We start from the raw sequence: 23,713 nt of genomic DNA on the forward strand, positions 1-23,713 counted from the left end.
TTTTTAAGTCTGGTACCCAACATTTTCACTAAAGGATAACTATGTTATATGAACAAAAGAAGCTGTCATATACCAAGTCCGAACATTGGTCCATCTTGCCTAGCCTTGCCCGCTCTGACCAACAGCAGTTTTCCCCAGCTCTGCTACCCTAAAGCTAAAAACTGATACTGAACCGAAGAACTGAGTCATGCAAAGCATTTAGCCTTCCAGCAGCGGGAAAGAACTGAAGGAGAACCCACATGAACCATTTTCTCTTTTAGAATAAATAATTTGTGAAATGCTTTTTAATAAAGAGTTTTAAAGTATTGTTAACAGTACTTTATTCAATCAAAAATAATGTAATACTAACAGTATTAGGTAATTACCATGCTCAGCATCGGATTTAGGGCGGTGTAGACAGTTCCCCCCAAAAAGGTGCCAAGCCGAAGAGGTGCATAACAACAACAACAACAACAACAACAACAACAACCACCTATATTTCCACAAGTAACTACTCAAACTTAAGGGGGGCATCACATTTTGTCCTTGCTTAGGGCACCATATTACCAAAGTCAGCCTCTGACTCTACACTGCAGAAATGTACAACTCAAAGCTATTTCTGTTAAGATGAGAAAGCCTACTGTTTTCCCCACAGGAAAATTCCACATCTGTTGAGGGAACAGCACTTTTGCTAGAACCATATACATTCATTCCTTCATTCCAATTCCAATTCCAATTCCAATTAATAGATTTTTGTACACAGCCACTCGATATCTGTCACTGCACATGAGAATCTCCTCATGCTCACCCACTAAAAGATTGTTGTTGTTGGGCAAGGCAGTGGTGGTGACAGCAGCTCAGGTAACTTAAGATGCCCCCACAAGTTCAAAACGTGCAAGACAAACTAGCTTAAAATATTGGTTAATGGTCATTCAAGCTCACCAATCAGCTGGCATTTTACTGTCCAGTCCATATGTGGCTATTGCACCATACTAAGTATAAGGTGGCTTTGTGATCTCATTTGGATGGAACTGAGAGGCCACTGCCAGTCAGAGTAGACAATACTTCACAAGATGGAGCAACTGTCTGACCTGGTGTAAGCGGCTTCCTGTGTAAATTATGTATACCCGGCAGCAAAACCAAAGGACAAAAAGCCCAAGTAGAAAATACGAAAGAAACAGAATTCCAAAAGAATTTGCTTCATTTCTGTCTAGGAAAAAGGTAATGTCAGATGTAGTACTATAATCCAGATATGTTTGAAAATTTTTATGATCTGATTTTGCGAAAATTTAAGGCAATATCTAATTTTCTGTATTTTTTTAATGGCTGCTATAATAGACCATTTTTCTAACTACTATCCTCTAGCCTTAGGCTTACCGTTAACCTAATTATTTTGACATACTGTACCTGGTTCAGAAAGGATAGGTACAATAGCATTTTGTCATTTAACCCAAGAAAAATCTTTATGTTCCAAGTTACATGTCTTCTGTAAAACCCAATTGGCCGGTTGATGTTGAGAAGCTGCATCACCCTAGAATGTGAGAGACTCATAGAACTTAGGTGGCTGTGATAACATAATGCCGTTCAAGTGTTATTCAGCAAGTATAATCACAACCGTTAGGAAGACAAGGAGTCCTCATGTTCAAGAATATTTTGCCGTTTAAAAATAGTAAGCAATAATCGAAAAGTCACATGTATTATTTTGAAGTCATGTGTATTACTCTTAGAATTTACTGAGCACTTTAAAAACTATGGATTGTATCCAACCAAGTTATACCCTGAGTAGACACACTGAAATTAGGATATCTATATTAGTCACATCCATTAAATTGGATACAGTTCTATTATGCACAGCACTGACTCTGTCCAACAAGGTTTATAAATCAATACATACTGGAATTATTCTCTTTCTGCAAGTTCTTTAGCAATTAAAAGAGCTCTGTGAAGGAAGAGTAACCCTAATATTTCATATGTCTACTTTGTGTATATGACCAACCAACCAACATCTCCTCTTTCTGGTCTGTAGAAACAGATATCTTTCTGCTTATATTCAGGCATGAAAAGACAGAACACAAAACTATTAACGTTTAGCCCGGAATAAAACAGTTTAATCACTTGGTGTCAAGAATGAATGAGAAGTATGTCTACTGGGGCTGGAGAGGTATTTGGAGCAATGCTTTATCTATAGCTGCATAAAAAGCTGGGACCAGAGCATAGCTGCCAAGTTATCCCTTTTTTACAGGGATTTTCCCTTATGCTGAATAGGCTTCCTCGCGAGAAAAGTGAAAACTTGGCAGCTATGGACCAGAGTAATATTCCAAAATGTTTCAGCAATGACAAGCAAGTCTTCCCCAGAGGTACCCAATACAGTGTTAGAAACTCAGATATGTAAGCTATTCGCTAAATGGCTCCTTAAACCTAGACTATGGGCGCAACAAGACTATGGGCGCAACAACAGAATGTCTAGTCACCGTGGGGGGGGGGGGAGATTGTGTATACAGTATTGTCAATGTTAATATATTTTACAATTCAGTAACACATTTTAACAATTCTGGTTATTTTTTTTCGAAACAAGTGAACTAATACACAATTCACATCAATGACACATTTTTCACAGCAATTATAAATGGACCACCACAAACAGCAGTAGTGGACAATCATAAGTCATTTGAATAATATTTATAAATACGGGTATGTACATAGATACTCTTAACCCAATATATTAAGTCGCAGGTTCATCAAGTACTGCAGTCAGTTAAATGTTTATAATATAGAAATTCTTGGAAGAACAGGCCTAACCACAGAATCCTAAACATTTCAACACAGAAATAGATCCTACTAAATTCAAAAGGGCCTACTCTCAGGCAAATGGGATTGGGATAACAACCTAATTCATTCTTTTTCATCAGTACCTCTCTAGTAGCATGCTTATGAACACTCCATTTGCAAGATAACATATTTTGCAGGACTGCCTGTACAGCTGAGTCCTCAGAATCTTGTTACCTAAAAGGTTTTGGGTACTTGGGATGCCACATTTCTTGTGGCATGTAAGCTCTGAGACCAGGGGCGGTGGTGGCTGCTGCCCAAAGGACTCCCAAGGAGAAGGGAGAGAAGAGGAGACCGAAGGAGGGTGTTCAAAAAGAGGTGAGAGGCTGCCCACAGGCAACAGGGGAGCCACAGAAAGAATGGTCAAGGGAGCCGTGGACTCAGAAAGGTTGAAAACCTCTGGTGCACATGATCAGCATAGAGCTCAATTGTCTACCAGCTTGCACTGCTCAGATTAGAACTCTAACACATATGTTACTATTATTATAGTTGTTTTTGTTGCTGTGGTAATTTTCAGCAAAAATCCAGGATTCCTACTGGGGCAAAACCCTAGCATGTGCAAGCTTGACTCAACAACAGATGGCAACATTCTTTCTTTAGAATTTAGGCAGCAACCCTATGGAAAATTTCACAGTACATTTTAAAATCAACTAAGACTGCCATCCTCAATCCATTTCTGCTTCAATTAATTCAATGGGATTTGCTTAAGTAGGCATTTATAGGATTGTATTGTAAATTTATATATACCGGGGAGGTAAAATAATTGGGAGCTGAGAGTCCTGTGGTATGGAGTAAAATGAAATACTTCCACCTTTTCCTCTCTGTATCCAAACTGAATGAACTCTGACTTCAGTAAGCAGCACTGAGTTAGGGTGCTAAGTGGCACTGGTACATTCAAAATAGAAAATAAAAATTAATTATTAGTCTTTCTTTTGTAGAAAACAAATAAAGGATATTGACAGGAGCTTTCATGGACCACAGTTCAATCCAGATGCATGAAGTTTTTATCCCAGGTTGTAAGTAAATGTGTGTGGCATGGTGTGTTTGTATACAGACATATACTTATGTTAGATGGATGGAGTGTAAACCGTGAGATTAAATGGAAAAACAAAATCCAGATTTTCCACATTTCATTTCCCTCTGATTTCACTGTTTACAATAAGCACCTGATAAATTCTGCAATAATACTAATATTAACAGCCTTCCAACATTTATAACAGGCCTCTATCTCCTCAGAAGTAATCCCCTCTGGGCTCTAGAGGACTTACTCTGAAGGACTGAAGTCTTAAAGAAACTTTACAACTTCTATAATGAAAGGAGAGTCAAGCCCAAATTCTTAAAGGAGGAAAGTTGGAAATGGAGGTGGGAGGAACAGAAGCTTGCATAATATCCCCTCTTTCTTCCCAATGTCCTCACCAGCTGCTACTTCTGACAACACAACAAGGGGGCAACAAAATATATTCTCTGGGGGGCAAGTTGGTGATGGTATCCCACCTTCCCCTTCCATGTTGTCCTCTGCTCTGTTTTCAAAAATTAATTTGATAAACACACTCACTGACATGATCTTTCTGATGTTTGGCGGCACTTCATCTTCAAGTCCCCCAAGCCTACCCCTCTCTCTCACTCACAAACCTTTCAGGCAAAGCAATAAAAATATTATAAAGGCAAGCTATAGCCTGCCACACTCACACACTTAATGTGGCTCCTCTGCTCTCTGAATGAATAAAAGATAAAGGGAAATGCTGCAAACTGGATTGGCTGGAGGCATTGATTGGGACCACCCTTTCTCTATGGTATATTGCTCTGTCCTGAAGGCCTGCTGAATGTTGGGAGGGAGGGTTAATAGAGGGGTGCTCCATCTCAATGCCCTCCCTCAGGTTTTTCTGTGTATGAAGGAAAGAACTGATATGGGGGGAATTGTCCCCACCGCAGCAAACGGGTGGGACCTAGCAACACATCATACAGCGATTGTTCAATGGATGCATGCATGCTGAGCCTTGTAGCTGCTTGGTCTTCAGAGGAAGATTGAAAATGGAGTCCAGAGAGATTGAGAGAGTAATTTGGTGAAGGCCGGGTGGGGGCAAAGAGTGGGGGCTCTGATGGGGGCAATCATCGTCATGTAAAGTGAAATCCTCCTTGAGATACTGAGATTAATGAGTGTGTGTTGCAGGGAGAATAACAGAGACTGGGTTCTTCTGGCTTTAAGAGTTCTGGAATTATTGGGAGGGCAATGCTCCACTTGTGCAAACTCACCATCATCCCCAACACTCTAAACCAGAAGAACAAAGCAGAAGCAGAGCTTAGAATTTGACTGGGGTTTGGAGTCTTGCTCTGAAAATGAACAAACCAAGATGAGTTCCACTTCTCTGGATAGGCAAGCAAATGACCTAAAGTTACCAACCCACCATATATATCAATGTCTATAAACATTTTGAATAAATCTGCATAGTTTAGCCACTTATTTGTAGTTCAGTCAACAGCTAAAAGTGGTTACCATGGAAGCAGTTCACAGTTATACCCACGCATCAGTGCTGAGAAACTGAACAAGTAGGTGGCTTCAGGATATCTGAACCCTGATTGCGAAAAGGGGTTGGATTATTTTGCAGCAATAAGTTCTACTGCACCCATAAATCATAGGTTAGAATAAATTATCTTAATATTTATGCTCTTTCCAGGTTACATAAGTTTCCCAGTAATGAAAACCAGCCTAAAAGCAAATGCTACACAGACATTCTACCATGGCAGACATCACTGCTCAGTCATTTTGTGCTTATAAAGCACCTACAATAAGCTGTATATAATACCTAGATAAAATGGTAACCAATTTATCATAAAAGTGTTCAGAAGACAGCACCAAATGAAGCTTTCTGTTTTTTAACATGAAACAAAAGTTTCAACTATTTTAACTGGTCTTAGACCCCACATATATGGAAACCTAATACATACTCATCTGCACTGTAATCCAAACCAAGGCTACTAACATATCTAAAAGCATGCCTAACAGAAATGTTACACAGCCTCTAGATTTGGTTCAGAGCATTTCCCTGGGTTATCCATTCCAATGATTAATAATAATGATAATAATAATTTATTTGTACCCCGTCCATCTGACTGGGTTGCCCCAGCCATTCTGGGAGGCTTCCAAAGTATATCAAAACATAATAAAACATTTAAAAGCTTCCCTGTAAATAATAATAATAATAAATTATTATGAACAGACGACCATCTTGAAAGGCGGCTCCCACTGCAGTCCCCTAACATTTTCTCAATATGCATGTGGGTTAGTAGCTGCACAAGGTACAGTTGGGTTCACATTTGCAGGGTCTGTGCCATAAACTGCCTTATAAAAACAAGCACAGTGGCTTTGAACTGGTCCCAGAAGTTAATATGGAACCAAAGTAATGCCACAATACTGGTAGGACCAATTTCCTCTTCCCAGTATCAGTTAGGTAGGGCAGGATGCAGCATTTTGCACCAGATGTTCCAAACCAGGCATAGGCAAACTCAGCCCTCCAGATGTTTTGGGACTACAACTCCCATCATCCCTAGCTAACAGGACCAGTGGTCAAGGATGATGGGAATTGTAGTCCCAAAACATCTGGAGGGCCGAGTTTGCCTATGCCTGTTCCAAACCATTTTCAATAGTAATTCCACATTAATAACAATGTACCAGTCAGGCCTATTAATTGCACAATGAATAAATGACTATTGCAAAAAAAGTGTTACAAAGATAAGGAAGATTCAAAATTCAGTACAAAGAGCACCTCTACATAGCACATACCCTGCACACACACCCCACACCTCTGTCACTGCTGGATTCACTTTCACTATCCCCTCAAAAATAGCTACCAGGCATTAGTTTAGAATTGACACCACTATTCTAACTTGTATTTTAAAAATGGCAAATGCAGCTTAGTGAGTTATTGAATGATCCTGAATTCTAAATCCACAGTGCTTCCATATGGATATTGAACAGCAAAACATAAACAAAACCGTATTTCTGAAATGTGCTGGATTCTATTAAAGACAACTCCCTAGTCCCTAAAGATATAACTTTGCTGCCTCTCTCTTGCAGGAAACTGACTGCTGATTTAAGTATAAAAATCTGTCATTTTCAGCTACCAGGTGTATACTGCAGGCAGACTTAGGAGTATGGAAGTTCGCAAATCACATGGGAAGAACACCTTTATTGCACAAGTAGAGCAGGTAAGTCTAAGGGACATCAATCCCATAAATTAGCCAGGGCTCCAGTAATTTATGAGCTCAATTGATGTCCCATAAAAGAATTTTGGAGGCCCCATTGCCAAAAGCACGCCTTGGGTTACAACCTGTTTTGGTTTACAACCGGACCTCCAGAACGGATTATGGCTGTAAACCAAGGTACCACTGTAATATCAATGATGATTACTCCTAGATGTGTACTTAAATGTCAGGCTACCAGAATAACAATTGCTAAAAAAATTTTTGTGTGTGTGTCTGTAAAATTTGCTCTATTTCTGAATCATGCAGCCTTCAGTTTTTTAAAAATCTATTCTACAGCTTTCTAACAGGAAGAAGCAACATACAATACAGGCAGTGACCATTTTAGGAGCAGCCAATGTGTGTGTAGCTCCTCACGCGCACATTGCACCAAACCCAGAAGTGACCCAAAAACATTACAAAAAGAGGCGGAACAGGTTGGGGGGTTTGCAGGCTTTTTCAATGGTGTTTCAAATATACACAGTTTCACTTAAATGTGTGGTGCCTTGGAACGAAACCCTGCATAAATTGGGAGTGTCCTGTAGGTGCAGAGTGACAGGTCACCCACAGTAGTGGAGATCGAAACATCTTCTGGTAATATACTTCATATACCACATATAAGATTCACTCAGGTCCTAACAAAGAATTAAACAAACTTGCTGCTCCGTTCCCCCCCCCCCCCCGAAATAAACAAGTTGTATTTTATAAATAATGTAGTGCGGAAGCATACGTAGGCATTCCATCTGCACTACAATAAGACAGCAAACTTTAAGCATGACTTGAGAGACTGATTTAACAAGACCTAGTTTCAAGTAACTATGTTTAAGATTACCTCTAGTTTTCAGCTGCATATCTTTAACGAACACAGAGATACACTAATATAATTTTAGCACACATATCGGCATCCTTGCACACCATATGAATCTTGCACACAGGGTAGTATCAACTGGACAAACATCAAATAAACTATTTTAAAAATAATTACAAGCTAATACAATCCTAACAGCAAACGATTTTTCTTCATACAAACAAACCTCTTTCAGCCCCACAACTAGTAAAATGAAGAAACAAGGCATTTTAAGAAGCACAGCAACAGATCAGCATTAGTTTAGATCTCTACATAAAGGGTAATACCGTGTTTCCCACATTTTAAGACACAATTTTAAGAGATGCGGCTTCCATCCCGACCCTGCAGGCCGCTTCCTCGATCCGGTGCTCCGCGCAGCGCTGCAACAGGTGGGCGGCGGGCGGGATCCGCAAGCGGGGGGCACCTCAGCTCTCGCGTCTCTCCCCCGGGCTGTTTCCTTGGCAATGGGGGATGGAAGCCGCGTCTCCCCCAGGAGCAGGAGAAAGGGCGGCAAGGCGAGAGCCGCCCGCAAGCCCCGGCGCTGCGAGCTCCTCAGTGGCTGCGAGTCTTTGGCAGCGCGATGCCGCAGTGGCTACTCAGTCTTCTCTCTCCCATGCCCAGCGCCGGCGCTGCTGGGCACCAACCCTGCAGGCATGGCTTATTTTCGGGGTATGTCTTATATTTTACGAAGGCTTTAAAATCCTGCCATGGCTTATATTATGACTGTCTTAAAAAAGGGAAAACACGGTAACAATAAACTGATGCATTTTGTCTATGGAGTCATCAAGGCTTAGAGAAGAAAAAGAAAAACAATGTGCTCAACAGGCCCCTAGCAGAAAGAAAGCAGAAAAACTTTCATGTTCCTTTCAAAACTTTCAAGTTCCTTTAATGGAGTCACATCCTTGCTCTTCCTAAATTGTCTAGCTTGGCTTCCCACAGAGGAGCAAAAGGCTGCATGCTCCAGATATGAAGGCTGTGAAGTATTCAACACCCACAGAGCATTTCAAAATTGCCAGAAACTTGACTCATAAACACTATGTGTGACTCCCAACAGGTTTAAAGAAAAAAAGACAAACCATGTTTTCCACACAATGTGCAGCTAGCCAGTGGAAGTGTGTTTCACGGGATTTATGCATCATAACCCCGTATCAGAAATGTCCTTTTAAAAATAGGATTAAATGTAGTGACCATAGATCTGCTAATGGGCATCAACCAAACATAAGATTTCCTAATCTTTCGCAGAATTATTTCGTATAGTGCCCCTTATTTTACGAATACCACTACAATATGACCAAATCTTGTAGACAAAAGGCTGAGCTAGACAGACCATTGGCCTGAACCCCTAATGGCAATTTGGTCTTTGACGGTAGGAAGCAGCACTATTGTATTTTCCAAAGGCAGAGCTGGTCGGAGGGCAAAACCTGCAGGTGCATGCACACGAAAGCTCATACCAAAATAAAAACTTAGTTGGTCTTTAAGGTGCTACTGAAGGAATTTTTTTATTTTACTGCAGGTTAAGAAACTAGGAGGCCCTCTGTCTCTCTCACACACACATGCGCGCGCGCACGCGAACTTTTTGATCAAACACCCCTTAGGAGCCAGTCCTTCGTGGTGAGCAGCCGCTCAGCATTTTGCTCAGCATCGAGTTAGGACATCTACAATCATCACCATTATTATTCTGAAACAGGTTGCAGTGGAAAAGCAACACACACAGAGAGAACCCTGGAAACACCTGCTTAAAAGCTCCTGTATGGCTGAAAAAGCTCCGTTCTTCAGCATGGAGAGAGAAAGGCGAGACTCTGCTCCGGGCATCCCTCTTCTCCCTCCCCCCTCAAAAAAGGGGGCACACGCAGCCTCCACTTTGGGCAACCACAGCGTAGGCGCCTCACGCCAGGCGCGCCAAGTGTTATCAGCGAAGCGAGGCCTGGGCAAGTCAGAACATGCCTGAGCCGAGGGAGCGCCCCCTTCCCCAAATCCCCTCTTCCTCTCGTCCTGCCTCGCAAGGGCAGGCCCCGTCGACTGCAGTTAATGGCACAGAGAGACGCCCCCCGCGCCGCCGCCCTCGGAGGTAAAGCAGCAGCCGGAGGCGCTTCTGCGTTGAGGAAAAAGTAAACGCCGCAAACGAGCACTATAACGCCGGTATCCGCCCTGACCTCTTACCGTCCTGAGGAAAGGCCGCTTCTCTCGGGGTGGGGGTGGGGGTAGGGGGCGCGGGAGGGGGCGCGTACCCCGAGCCACTGCCCCCTCCTTCGTTGAAGCACTCTCAGGAGGGGGGGGGGAGAGCGGGACACCCCGGAAGCTCTTGCTGCGGGCTCACGCCCTACGCCCAGCCGGCGCCCTATCGGAGAAAAGCGAGCCGGCCCGAGGCGCCGTCACAAAAACTGCTTCCGGGTCGCGGCCTCCGCGGACGCACCTTAGCAACCGCGTTCGGTTACCAAGCGGAAGCTGAATGAGATTTTGAGGCGAGGGGGCTCACGTGACTCAGAGAGCGAGGAGTCGGCGTCGGCGTCCCCCACCCGCGGAGCAACCGCTGATTGGGCGGATGTGGAGGAGCTAGAAACGTGGATTAAAAGGAACCGGAAGGATTTTTAAAATCTTTTTTAAAAAAAACCTTAAAGGAGACTTCATTCACAACCTCCCGAGGGAGACCATCCCACTTAGCTGCAGATTTATCTCAGATTCTTCTTTCTGCTTGAAGATCAGAAGAATCTTTATTTGCATCAGTCACTAGCCGTAGCCAGTGCTTTTTTTCTGGGGGGGATGCATATCCCTGAACATTTTGTGAACCAAATTTGGCCTCACTGAGTGGCAGTATTTCAATATGTGTAGGAGAATGTGAGTACCCCTAAACATTTTTTAGTGGGGGGAAACAAAAACACTGGCCGTAGCAATAAAATAAAACATACTGAAGCTAGAGATAAAAACTTAACTATACAAAATACATTTTGGAGGCTTACATCAATAATCAAATTTTATTACTTACTACACTTATTACTTCCGTGTGCTGCCCTGGTTCGCCAGAAGCTGCTTTTTCATGCTGGCCACATGACCTGGAAGCTATACGCCAGCTCCCTCGGCCAATAATGCAAGATGAGCGCCGCACCCCGAGTTGGTCATGACTGGACCTAATGGTCAGGGGTCCCTTTACCTTTACCTTACATTTATTTACCACCTTTTCTTCCAGGGAGCTCAAAGTGGTGTACGTGGTTCTCTCCAGTTCATCCTCACGAGCCTGTGAGGTAGGTTGGGGTGGTGACTGGCGGAATGTCACCCCGTGAGTTTCATGGCTGAGTGGGGATTCAAACCCAGGTCATGGTCCAACACACTAACAATTTCAATACACTGGCTCTCAAAAATACATTCTCTGTCCCTTTGGCAAAGGCCCTGCAGTCAGGCTCTGCTCATTTCTCACCTAGTGTGAGCTGATCTTTTCTATCTTCTATTCCCCCATGCCTATCCAGCTTTCTGCTGCCATAATCATTCATGATACCCCTGCTTAGATCCCTACACTGGTTCTCCTCTCCCTTCTGCTTCCAGATGCATCACAGCCACCCTAAGCCTTCTCTTCTATTTATTTTTATTAAAGATTTCTTGGTTGACAAAAATATGTGCAATGTCTCTTTTTTCAAGTTACATTTTCTACAGGTCAGTTTCATTTGTTGAGACTCTTCTGAGCCCTCCCCTGGCCTTTCCCTATCTCTTCTCTCACTTTGCTTTCATGAGCTTCACTTTGCCACCTTCATGGTTGTCTATTGCCTCATGGGTGCCTGCTCTCTAATTGTACCTTATTGATTTCTTCTAATTTCCTCCCTGTTACCTTGTATGTTTAAACCGCTCTCCAAAATAATTGCCTTCCAAAATATATTCAGGATACCACCTCTTCCTTCAAAGCCAATCCGTTTCATGAAAGCTTGGACACAATCCTATTTCCATACAAAATACATCTGACTGAAATAAGCATTCTTCCTGTTTATTCCCATTACTGCTTCCCTCAAAGCACCACATTTTAGACTGCAAATTCCTCAGTACAGAGAGCTATCCTTTTGTACAGTTGTCCAGCTATTAGAACACGAGTCTTTAATTTCAAGGTGGTGGGTTCGAGCCCCATGATGGGCAAAAAGATTCCTGTGTTGCAGTCCAATTCTACAATTCTATGAAACATCAAGCATACTGACATAGATATTAACTATCAGTTCAATTGGGACCTATCGGTAATTGTGTTTTGCATATTACATTTATTATGACATCTTTCATGGATTAGAGCCCACTCCACATTAGCAGCTAAAGCATTATTCTCACTCAGATTATGTTATATACAAGTACAGAGACCAAAGGCCATAACACACTGGTGGAATTTGTGCCCTTAGTATAGTTATCATATGTATACAATATAAGGTGTCGTATCAATAGCTGCCATGCAGAGCTAATGTGTAAGCTTAAAGATTGGTGAACATGCAAATATACCTTTAAATCAACTGAAACTGCTGGATTATGAAATTTGACATTTTAGCTAAACTTTAAGGGTGGGATTCAACTAAGATTTACTCAAAACAAACCCACTGAAAATAAAGGATCTAACATTTATCCTCATTATCTCACTTGGTCTACTACAAATAAAAGGTAGCTAAATACTACCCCTAGAGCAGGAGTGGCAAATCCACAGCCATTTGAAGTCTCCCAGTTCCTAGAAAAATCAAAAACCCTTTCTATTTCTTGCATCCTCCCATTGCTACCAGGTCAAAGCACAGTTTCCTGTTTCCTTACTGCCTGAAACCTCGCATTATTATAGTGGAAGATGTCTGCACAAAGCATCTTCCTCTGCCTCACAGCACAATGCAGAGGAAAACACTTTATCTCTGCTATTCAGATGCTTAGAGGTCCTGCATCTCTTAAACTGCAGTTCTCAGATCTGAAAGTGAACTACAGTACATCTTTGTTATTTTTGTATTCTCTAAGAAGAAACTTTTCAGTAAACTTTTGAAGTTTCTGGTAAAGCTATTCAAATATTAACTGTCTTGGTCTGGGAATTCTTGGCTGTCAGGTGAAACTTTCTGTAAAAACAATCCAGCTCTTTGATATAGCCAAAGAAGCTAGCAGATTTTTCATGTGACTGTTTCTAAATGTGGCATATGGCTTATTATAGCATGATTCAAAATCATTCAAATAGAGCAGGGTTACAGAAGAAGCAGGTTGCCAACCCCGTCAACCAACATATTTTCTTCTGGAAAAGGAAAAGCTATTCTCTTGTGTTGACTATGCAGCATCAGGGTGGCTAACCCACAGCTTGTATCCTTGAGAAATCCCACGTGATTTCTCATGGCTCCATAATTTGCCGGCAGTAGCAACAAATAATTTTCTTTTTCTTTAATTTTTCCTGAACTCACTTCTTTGTTTGAGATGGTGATGTTGGTCTCCCTTGTGCTGATTTGGGCAAAGGGTTTCAGTCTCAGCCCACCCAATGGCATCATCATGATTAATCCAGTGAGTCTCAAACTTTTTTCTCTGGGTCAATACATCTTTCTATTCCCACTATACCTTCCCTCCGTACATGTTAAACTTTGCCTCATACTGTGTTAAAGCATAAGAACTAGAACGCAGACATGTGAATAAGCAAAGTATATCCTGAAAGTGCAGGAGGGGAATACACAACGAAAGAATATGAATATAATTTGTTTCAGTGGCATTTACATTATATCCGTGCTGTTATCACTACTGCCATTATTGACATGCACAACTGCCTCTGGACCACACTCTGGCTCTCTCGGAATAGATATGCACAATATAGAAAACTCAGCAAGTTATTTTATTACAAATTATGCTTTTTGGTGTTCCCAGTTTAAATAGCTGGAGTTTCAGTTTCACTGTTCTCTAACACTCAGAAAGAGAGGCCAAGACATATCACTCAAGGTAATGAATTGCATCAAAAATACAGTCATTTCAACACTCATATGGCACAGAACTTTAGGGAGTGCAGAAAGAAGTAAACCACACAATTTAACACAAACCCCATGATTACTACTTACTCAATGCTCAATTGGTAGCTAAGCTCCCACGAAATACTAGTTTTCTCAATTCCCTTAGAGTCATTCAAGTTTTAGGTTATTTTAGTAAACAAAACAGCATGCTAGGCTTTTAGAGACCTGTACTCAAACCAAAACACATGCAATATATACAGATTTACACACAAAGCCACCACAAACATTGAGCATGGCAAGATCCGTCAGAAGAGGCAAGGCATCTGATCACATCGGATCACCTTCAGAAGGTGATTCATCTTCAGCAGGATGAGGAGACAAGGGGCGAGCTCTGTGGAGAGGAGAGATTTTTATCATCCAAAAATCATCCGTACAGTGCTTGGGCAGTTCTAGAGTTAGGAGATCCTTGCGCAGAAGGCAAGATTAAATCATCTTTAATTACTTACATATTAGATAAGTATACAGTGGTACCTCTACTTGCGAATTTAATGCATTCCGAACGCACATTTGTAAGTCGAAAAAAATTGTAAGTTGAATCCCATAGGAATGCATTGGAAGAAAAAATTCGTAAGTCGAAGCAACCCTATCTAAAAATTCGTAAGTAGAAAAAATCCTATCTAAACTGCATCCAAAATGGCGGACGGAGCTCCATTCGTAAGTAGAGTTATTCGTAAGTAGAGGTACCACTGTATATGGAATTGTTAACTCCTATAATGATATACCTTTTTTTCTTTTTATTACGAACGATTGAACAATTTAAAGGGTTTTAATTGTTTAAGAGATTGTAACATTGATGACAACACTCCAGATGTTTGGTATCAGAACTATTAAAAATCAACACAATAATGCTTGATTTGTTGTCAGTGTACCACTACATATTGGAGAAAACAAACATTGTGGAGACAAAGATTTCTGTGTTCTAGATGAGATAGGTAATTCTGCCCAACTGCCAGCCAGAACGTTTTGCCTGATGCAGTATGTCTACTGAGATAATTAATAAAATAATAATAATGATAATGAATAATAATTAATTTGTACCTGTCCATCCGACTTACAGCACATATAAAAACATAGTAAAATGTTACAGGGAATCCACAAGTTCTGCCACTATTGCAAACATTTAAGTTTATACTCCGGGTTATTTTTGAAATAGGCTAGACAGAACAATCCATGTCCTGCATTCTCAGCATCCCAGTACCAAAACTTTGTGAATGCAAATAGATGGGGCCATGCAAAGCATTGGATATTTTATTAACAGTTTCCTGTATCAGTTGCTACATTCTACAGTACATCTCCAGCTACCAATACCAATTGCCCCCATCTATTTAGAACAAGCTATTCATGTTTCTCATTTATTAAAATACCATACATCCAAGTCATCTGTATTTAGGAAGCTAGTGCCCTTTAGCAGGGATTAAAGTATCCTAACACAGGGTACTCAGCCTCTGGAATCTAGATTCCAATTGAAGATAACAAATGGTGGCGCTGTGGGTTAAACCACAGAGTCTAGGGCTTGCTGATCAGAAGGTCGGCGGTTTGAATCCCTGCAACGGGGTGAGCTCCCAGCTCCTGCCCACCTAGCAGTTCGAAAGCACATCAAAGTGCAAGTAGATAAATAGGGACCGCTCTGGCAGGAAGGTAAACAGCATTTCCGTGCACTGCTCTGGTTCACCAGAAGCAGCTTTGTCATGCTGGCCACATGACCCGGAAGCTGTCTGCAGACAACCGCCGGCTCCCTTTGCCTATAGAGCAAGATGAGCGCCGCAACCCCAGTTGGACACGACTGGAACTGATGGTCAGGGGCCCCTTTACCTTTTAACAAGATTATTCAACAGCCCTCCTTTTGTAATGGAATGAATACTGATGATTGTGATCATCATGACAATGGACTCAGAAAATGACTGCCAAAATTTCTTCCCTAGTATGGAATCATTTAAAATCAAACCCAGCCCAGTTCTGTATAAAAGGCTGCCTTTCATAAATTCTGCTGGGAAACTATGAATGTGTTTTTAAAACCAATACATAAAAAGCAACAAAGCAAAGTTTATGTGTATTTTATACATGGAGTAACTTAAAAATCTAAAATTTTGCTCCTATTCTCCATGATTCTCAACAGGTTTTACCAAATGGTCATGCTGATGAAGGGAGTTTAATTAGGACAAAGACCTAGTTTAACTGATGGTCCTTCTTGCTATGGATAATAGTGAACTTAAAGCTAAACTTGTTACCTGTGGGTGGAAAGCAGAAGTCTCTGCAAGTGAGCAACTTGGGAATGCTTGCTTAAGAAAAAAGCATTTAGATGAAAATTGCAAACTTTATTTCAGCTCAGGGCCAGCCTGTACACGAGGCAGACTGAGGCAGCCGCCTCAGGCAGCAGAAACCAAGTGGCGCGGCGGCGGCGGGTAGACTCCCCCAGCACCACCAGAGAAGTGGCTGCAGCAGCTTCCCACGAGATCATAGGAGAGCAGCACAAAATTGAGCAGAGGCCTTGTATGATGTCACTGGAAGCCACAATTGCACAACCTTAATAAGAGATACTTCAGCAGGGACAAGGGGAGGCAGGTGCTGTGCAAGGCGGCACCTTTCCATTTCACCCCAGGCAGCCCCTGTTTCAGCTTCTTCAACAGCTAAATTTGAAATGGGTTCTGCAATCCCCACAGGAATGTTTCACAGCTCAATAGAATACATGGCTTATCACATTGCACTTTCCAACTGCATTACAGTATTGTCTTATTTTTTGCAATCTCCTTTCTTACTTTCTTCTGTGCTTTCCTATTCCACTGCATCCCGGCTCCTCAGGGACCTGGTTCTCCTTCTCCAAATGCTTTGGGGACTGTGTGAAGAACTCCCCGATTCCTTTTTGCCATGGCGGTGTTGGCCTCACACACACTGGGTTGCCACCAGCATATTTACTTTCAGCTGCAAAATGTGGTTAAAAATACTTCAGCACTGAGCAATCATAAAGAACCCAACACACCCAGGATCATTAACTGCAAAAGCTTCAATCCAAAATTGAAATCTGCATAAAAGACAGGAAACCTAGGGCATGAGGAATAAGCTGCCAGGTGGTTTTACCCATCTTCAGTGAAGTCTAACGAAAGAGCCCTGATTAATGATGTAACTTAAACCACAGAGCCTAGGGCTTGCCAATCAGAAGCTCGGCGGTTCGAATCCCCGCAACAGGGTGAGCTCCCGTTGCTCAGTCCCAGCTCCTGCCAACCTAGCAGTTCGAAGGCACCGCAAAGTGCAAGTAGCGGGATAAATACAGCGGGATAAATAAATACAGCGGGAAGGTAAACAGTGTTTCCATGTGCTGCTCTGGTTCGCCAGAAGCGGCTTTGTCATGCTGGCCACATGACCTGGAAGCGATACGCCGGCTCCCTCGGCGAATAACGCAAGATGAGTGCCGCAACCCCAGAGTCGGTCACGACTGGACCTAATGGTCAGGGGTCCCTTTACCCTTTAACATGTTTGTCAGAAGCAAAACTCACATGATTTAAACTGCGTAATCCCATAAAAGTTTAGTCACTAAATCCCACAGTTTACAGTACTGCAGTCTGTCTTTTACTTAAGTGCCTTAGGACTGCAGCCTAGATCTCAAACCTCAATGGATTCCTTGGGTTCAGTGCATACAGTGATGCTTCGCAAGACGAATTTAATTCGTTCTGTGAGTTAATTTGTCTTGCGAAAAATTCGTCTTGTGAATCGTGGTTTCCCATAGGAATGCATTGAATTTTTTATTATTATTTTTTGCCCATAGGAACACATTAATTTAATTTCAATGCATTCCTATGGAAAACCGCGATTCGCAAGACGAATTTTTCGCAAAACGAATTCGTCTTGCAAGTCACCATCAGATCGTAAGACGTATTCGTCTTGCGAAAAATTTGTCTTGCAGGGCATTCGTCTTGCGAGGTACCACTGTACATTATTTACAGTGTAACGGATTGCTCATTTCATGTCTACCCGCTCGAGTCAGATTCCTGCACTAAATCCTTCCGCGTTCCGAGACCAGCATAAAAGCCTCGGAACCGAGAAGCGCCTCCCTTTCCTCCTCTTTCTCAATTCCGGCGTCGGAGGGACGGGTCTTCTGTCTGAACTATTCCTGTCCACTCTTTCCACCTCCCTCACTTCCTGCCTATGGAGCAGGGGCTCTTTAATGTTGCCAGAGCCCTGGCACTCCCTCTCCGTTTCCTGACTCTCCCCTTCAGACCCCTCGCTCTCATGACTGCTTGGAGACAGGCTGCTTCTGATGAGGGGGGAGGGTTCTCTATAATCCCTCCCCCTTACACATTCCATAATCTATTTTTTTATTTTCCAATTTTTTGGAAAAAACAAAAAAGGCTTCAGGGAAAAAACGGGGGGAAAACCAGTTTTTTTCCGAATTTACCCGGGGGTTTTCCGGGCCTTCACATCTCTAGTTCCACCTCACTTCACTAATTAAAAGGAGGCAAGGCCAGAGCAGTGAAAACACAAAAGCAGCTTCTTCTGTAGTTGGATAATTTAAGCACACTGGAGTCTTTCTTTAATTTATTGCAGCACTCTTGCATCATGACAAATGATTCCAGAATTACCGTAACTGCCCTGTATGGTAAACACCAAATTCTTGTGCAGCAGAGCGCTATCCAGTCAGAAGTTAACAAAAATTAGGATATCAGCAGCATTACATATTTTCCAAAGTGCTGTCTTCTAGACATGAGGAAGTCGCTGAGCAGAGATCAGAGAATCCCTGTTTGTGTTTTTAAAGCAGGTAACCCACCACACATGCCCCAAGCCACATAAAAGGCAGCCAAGACTCAAACCCTGCTGTCCTCACCCCTTTGCTCACCTTTCCGTGAAGTAGGAGAGGAGCCCACATCAGCGTTTCCGGAGCCCAGCACTTTCCGTGGAGCCCTGGCAGCCACCACTAGGGTTGTAGGATAAGAAAAGGGTTAGATATTTTCAGGAACTTCACCCGCAAAAAAGAGAGAGATTTTGATTCTAAAGTCTACTTGATACCAGCACAACAAGCCTTTACCCTAGGGGCCTGGCTGTACAGTGGTACCTCTACTTACGAATGTTTCTACTTACGAATGGAGCTCCGTCCGCCATCTTGGATGCGGTTTAGATAGGATTTTTTCTACTTACGAATTTTTAGATAGGGTTGCTTCGACTTACGAATTTTTTCTCCCAATGCATTCCTATGGGATTCGACTTACAATTTTTTTTGACTTACAAATGTGTGTTCGGAACGCATTAAATTCGTAAGTAGATGTACCACTGTAGTTAATTCAATGGTTGGAAGGGACATAGCACATGCATGGAGATGTGGACCCCCAACTAACTTTCACAGGAAGGCAAGGATGAATTGCAGTGCCAACCATAACAAGCATACTAACAACCATACATGCATACTAACAAGTTCCCCTGGTGGCTTCTGTTTCAGTGTATCTGATGAAGTGTGCATGCACACGAAAGCTCATACCAAAATAAAAACTTAGTTGGTCTTTAAGGTGCTACTGAAGGAATTTTTTTATTTTGTTTCGACTCAGACCAACACGGCTACCTACCTGTAACAAGTTCCCCTGAGTTCAACAGGGCCTAATCCCAGAAAAGGGCATGCAGAACCACAGCCCAACTACAGGGCTTTTTACTTCTCAAGTAAGACTGCTTACACATTTAAACCACAGCACAGCTATAGGTGAACAATAAACCCCATTACCAAGCATTAGCACAAATGGAATCCCTACCACAATCGCCACCCCTAAATTTAGATATCCACCATAAGAGTCAACCTAGCGGAGAGGATAAGAAGCTAAACATGTCCAGAAGTCTCCAGTTCAGGGCTCACCTCTGTTACTGGCCACATTCACACCACACAGTTATGAGTTTGGGGGGGCTGAATGTCTGGGCCCTCTTCTAATTTCTGGATTCAGCAGAGATTTAATTGCTGGAATAGCAATGCCAGCCAGGTAAATGGCCCACTAAGAACTCAGCTACATTGGCAAAGAAAAATACTTTATATGTGTTGTTTATGCATTCTAACACTGACACCGGATGGCGCTGTGCAGTTCCATTTTTCCTAACCCATTTCTCATACAAAGAAAGTTTTGCAAACTAAAATGCATCTTTGATGTGTCTAGATCCAGCCCAAGTATGAGAACAAGGGGAGTGGCTCTGTGCCACAGGGCAAATGGGTGGGGCCTCCTCCCTCAACTATCTGTTAAGTCGAAAGGCCTCCTGATTAGGCGTTTTTAGCTATGAGATGTTGAATGTTGTCTGTTTTAAACAGTTTCCCTGCTGTTATAGTTTTTATTTAAACCATGAACCAAGTACTTGCACGTTAACCACTAATAATGTTGTAGATATTACTGCAAATTTATTATGCCATTTCTGTGGTTTTTAACTGACATGAGACTTAGTCTGTAAATCTGTATCACTTATAATTCCTGTTTATAATACCCAATAAAGTTACTTTAAAAAGCGAGAGCCCTGTTTTGATTTCTGTTTGGAACCAAGACTGTGGCTATGAGAAAGAAGACCCTTTCGGAGTGCTGATGCTGTGTACCTGGTAGGCTCAGGCTGTATATACGGTATATCTAAATAAACCATTTATCCTAAAGACACCAGAGTGTCTGCTGTTGCCTTGTTCCAAAAGCAAACACAAACCCTGGAACTCCTGGAATCTCAAACTGCTCAGAGATTGGGGTGGTGTGCAACAATACATTTAAAGTACTGTAATACCACTATTAAACAGTCATGGCTTCCCCCAAAGAATTCTGGGAGCTGTAGTTTGTCAAGGATGCTGAGAGTTGTAGCTTTCAGAGGGGAATAAAGGGATACTAACAACTCCCAGCCTTCATTGTAAAGAGGGATTGATTGTTAAACCACATTGAGAATTGTACTTCTGTGAGTGGAATAGAGGTCTTCTAACAAGTCTCGGCACCCTTAAACTACAGCTCCCAGAATTATTTGGGGTGTACCATGACTGCTTAAAGTGATATCCTGGTGCTTTCAATGTTTGATGTGAATGTGGTCATTATTTCACTAGCTCACCTTAGGCCAGTTGACAGAACTCATAGGTTGCTGCAGACATTTTGCCCTAAGCCTCCAACTGATTTTCAAAAACACAGTTTATGGATCTCACAATGGCCCAGAATGTATCTAAATGAGGTGTCCAGAGCACTGCAGGAAATTTAAAGCGGAAGCTCATAGCACACTGCACACCTGCAATGAAATAAGATCAGGCCTGCCGACATATGAAGGAACATGCAGAAGACACTTGGCCAAAGGCAATGGCCCCTTCGAATCCTACATCCCACCCTATGGAAGTCCTCCTCAGAATCAACTTTTCCAAGGCCAAGTAGAAAAAAAGGATGCCAACTAATCTTGCGGTAAGGATTGCAACACAGCTAATGCACAGGAAATACTTGGAACCGTAAAACGCCTAAGATTATTCATTTCCTAACATCCCACAAGTTGCCATACTCAAAATCTCCCCAGGGCTTCAAGGTTAATGTAAAAGTACTAGAAGTCTCTGCTCCACCGCCTGGCTCCAGAACTGGAGCTTAGTTCTAGAAAGCTGCAAAGACATCCGCAGTTTTATATAACGATGCTTTGGAATATTTTCTTACCACGGCCAGCGCCCCCACGAATGCAGGAGAAAGTGGGCCGGTCCGAATATCCGAGCAAGTTTAAGACAAACTACTCCAATCCCTGCAAATATATTCCCAACAACCCCCCACCCCCACCCCCAAATCCCGGTCCAGTAACAAAACTCTCTCTCCCCGCCCACTTTTCTTTTTTAAAGACTTTTAAGCAAATTGGCTAAAGTTTTATGCCCTCCTTCCTCCAAAGATGCTCAGGGTATGGTTCAGCTCGGGTATGGTTCAGCTCTTCCCTCCATTTCATCCTCACAACAACCCTGTAAGGTAAGCTATCCTGAATGACAGTGTGCAGAAACCACCCAGGGCCCAGGCGCAGTTGCACGGCTGAGAAAAAGTTGGACACCGGGTTTCTCTACAATTTAGCACAGTGGTTTTAAACCCAAGTACACTAAAACCTATGCCCTACCTTTCCGGTAGGCTCCACCGGTCCCACCGCAGTCCGCCTTGGTCCGCACCATCCTGCAACGGCCGCTCGCAAAAGCAGATTCAGAGTGCAAGAAGCAGCAGCAGCGCCCGCTATAACTAAAAAGACCCGCTTTTTAAGCTGCCAAGTTTGTCCTTCCCGCGCGCGCGCCCCGCTCCCATTGGCTCTGGCGGGATACCCGTTTGGCCAATCGCAAGCAAACCCGCGGCTGGCGTTTTGCTCAGAGAGCGCCATCGCTTTAGAACTTTAGTACATGTAACGCCTTTCGCCGAATCGCGGCCTGACCAATCAGAATTGCTGCTCCGCTGCGCTTGGGCGGGGCGGGGCGCGCGCGACGGGAGAGGAATGGGTCTCGCTCGCCATTCATTCTTAAGAAAAGGCGTTCCAAAGCCTAACCCTAACCCTATCTGACCGTTTGGGCATGAATCGAAACAGCGGGTTCCTTCTCCCACTGGTGGTGTGAACTGGCTCAGCAGCGGGTGAATTGTGGTCTCACCCACGACTGCTGCTGAAAGCGGGCAGGCACTGAGGTTATTCTGCATACGTTTAAGCTTTAACTGTATTCTCCCTGTTACGGAAATTACGGGGGGGGGGGCACATCTTTAAAGTTGTTAAATGTTATAAACATAGCTGCCAAGTTATCCCTTTTTTAAAGGGATTTTCCCTTATGCTGAATAGGCTTCCTCGCGAGAAAAGGGAAAACTTGGCAGCTATGGTTATAAATATTATGCATAAATGTATCCTTTCGACTTGACACCTCAGGGAAGTTTCCTAGTTTTAAAAATAATATAAAATCAGCTCCTTTGCCAGTTTCCTCCATTCCAAGGCTATTTTGCCCTTGAAAAAGGGACTCCAGGAAGTGCCCAGCCAAGCCTAATCCCATCACCAGACCCACCCAGGTGACAGACTATGCAGACTAAGGTTCCATTGTTCTCTGCCTGAAGATGTTTGGGTTGTGCCTCTCAATACATATCCTACAATTACATGTTGACCCCTCACCCACTTCCTATGTTAATCATGTATAACTATCCCCTTTTCTGATGTAGTGATGATGTTTTAGTGATGTAGTGATGATGTTTTTCGAACTGTATCCTGGGATGTGATGGGAAGTTTTAAAAGTCAATGTCACCCCATGTGTGGGGTTCAATCTTGCCTTGAACTTGTTGCTTGGACTCCTTCCTTTACTCCGCAAAGGGACCCACGGGCTCTGTCTGACGAGCCGGGTGAGTTCCATAACACTGACTGTTCCTGCAAGTCTTCTTTGGGAAGGTAGCCTTCATAATTGCAGTTTTCACTATTCACATTTCAGCCACACCCACTATAAGTTCAATATGGAGCACTATGCCCTATGCCAAAAAATATTAGCTATCTTACCATAGATGAAATTACACATCTGCAATTACACATCTGCAATTGTAAATGATAGTGGCCTGGGTTCCTCGAACACATGGAGCTCAATAGGGCTTACTCCCAGGACAGTGTTTCTGAGTTACAGCAGTAATCCTATGCACACTTATCTAGGAGTAACTCTTACCACAGTAAGTCTCCCAAAAGAAACAGTGCGCTATAAATGAGAGTTAAACATGAATTAAGCACCTTCCTGATTTCAACTGTGTGCATCCCTGCTTGTTACTCAATACAAACCTTACAGGTGCTAAATGCTTACCATTATCTATCTTGAATGGTTCCATTCAAAACCAAACACAGCTGAGCTAATTAGGTGTAAAGCCAATTTAAACTCACATTGGTATTCCCATTATTTTGTTAAGCCGACTTT

General features: G+C 42.7%; 2 protein-coding genes across 3 annotated transcripts in view; both read right to left on the bottom strand.

The window, feature by feature from the left end:
• The window catches only part of CSNK1G1 (casein kinase 1 gamma 1), a 51,600-nt gene extending 41,433 nt beyond the window's left edge, over positions 1 to 10,167 (bottom strand). The window contains exon 1 of one of the 2 annotated variants that reach the window (XM_035132274.2): positions 10,052 to 10,167. The gene's annotated coding sequence lies outside the window, so the exon portion shown is untranslated. The remainder of the gene's footprint in view (positions 1 to 10,051) is intronic. The other variant, XM_035132276.2, reaches the window with a different exon arrangement.
• Positions 10,168 to 13,673: 3,506 nt separating this feature from the next.
• PCLAF (PCNA clamp associated factor) lies at positions 13,674 to 22,040 on the bottom strand. The gene is made up of 4 exons (XM_035132304.2): positions 21,919 to 22,040; positions 18,695 to 18,772; positions 16,623 to 16,785; positions 13,674 to 14,197 (listed from the first exon to the last, which is right to left on the bottom strand). The coding sequence occupies exons 1-4, from the start codon at positions 21,968 to 21,970 to the stop codon at positions 14,134 to 14,136; spliced, it is 357 nt and encodes a 118-aa protein (XP_034988195.2). The 5' UTR covers positions 21,971 to 22,040; the 3' UTR covers positions 13,674 to 14,133.
• Between the last annotated feature and the right edge of the window lie 1,673 nt (positions 22,041 to 23,713).

Source organism: Zootoca vivipara, chromosome 14 (assembly GCF_963506605.1).
Source record: "Zootoca vivipara chromosome 14, rZooViv1.1, whole genome shotgun sequence".
NCBI lineage: Eukaryota > Metazoa > Chordata > Lepidosauria > Squamata > Lacertidae > Zootoca > Zootoca vivipara.

What these genes read in the sequence shown, in the direction of transcription:
- PCLAF (XM_035132304.2), bottom strand. Translation starts at nt 21,970, where the DNA reads ATGGTGCGGACCAAGGCGGACTGCGGTGGGACCGGTGGAGCCTACCGG. An exon ending in CTCTCCTACTTCACGGAAAG is followed by an intron (nt 16,786 to 18,694) that starts GTGAGCAAAGGG and finishes CACATTTTGCAG; the next exon opens with CTGAAAGTAAATATGCTGGT. An exon ending in ATAGGAAAGCACAGAAGAAA is followed by an intron (nt 14,198 to 16,622) that starts GTAAGAAAGGAG and finishes TCCTCTCCACAG; the next exon opens with AGCTCGCCCCTTGTCTCCTC.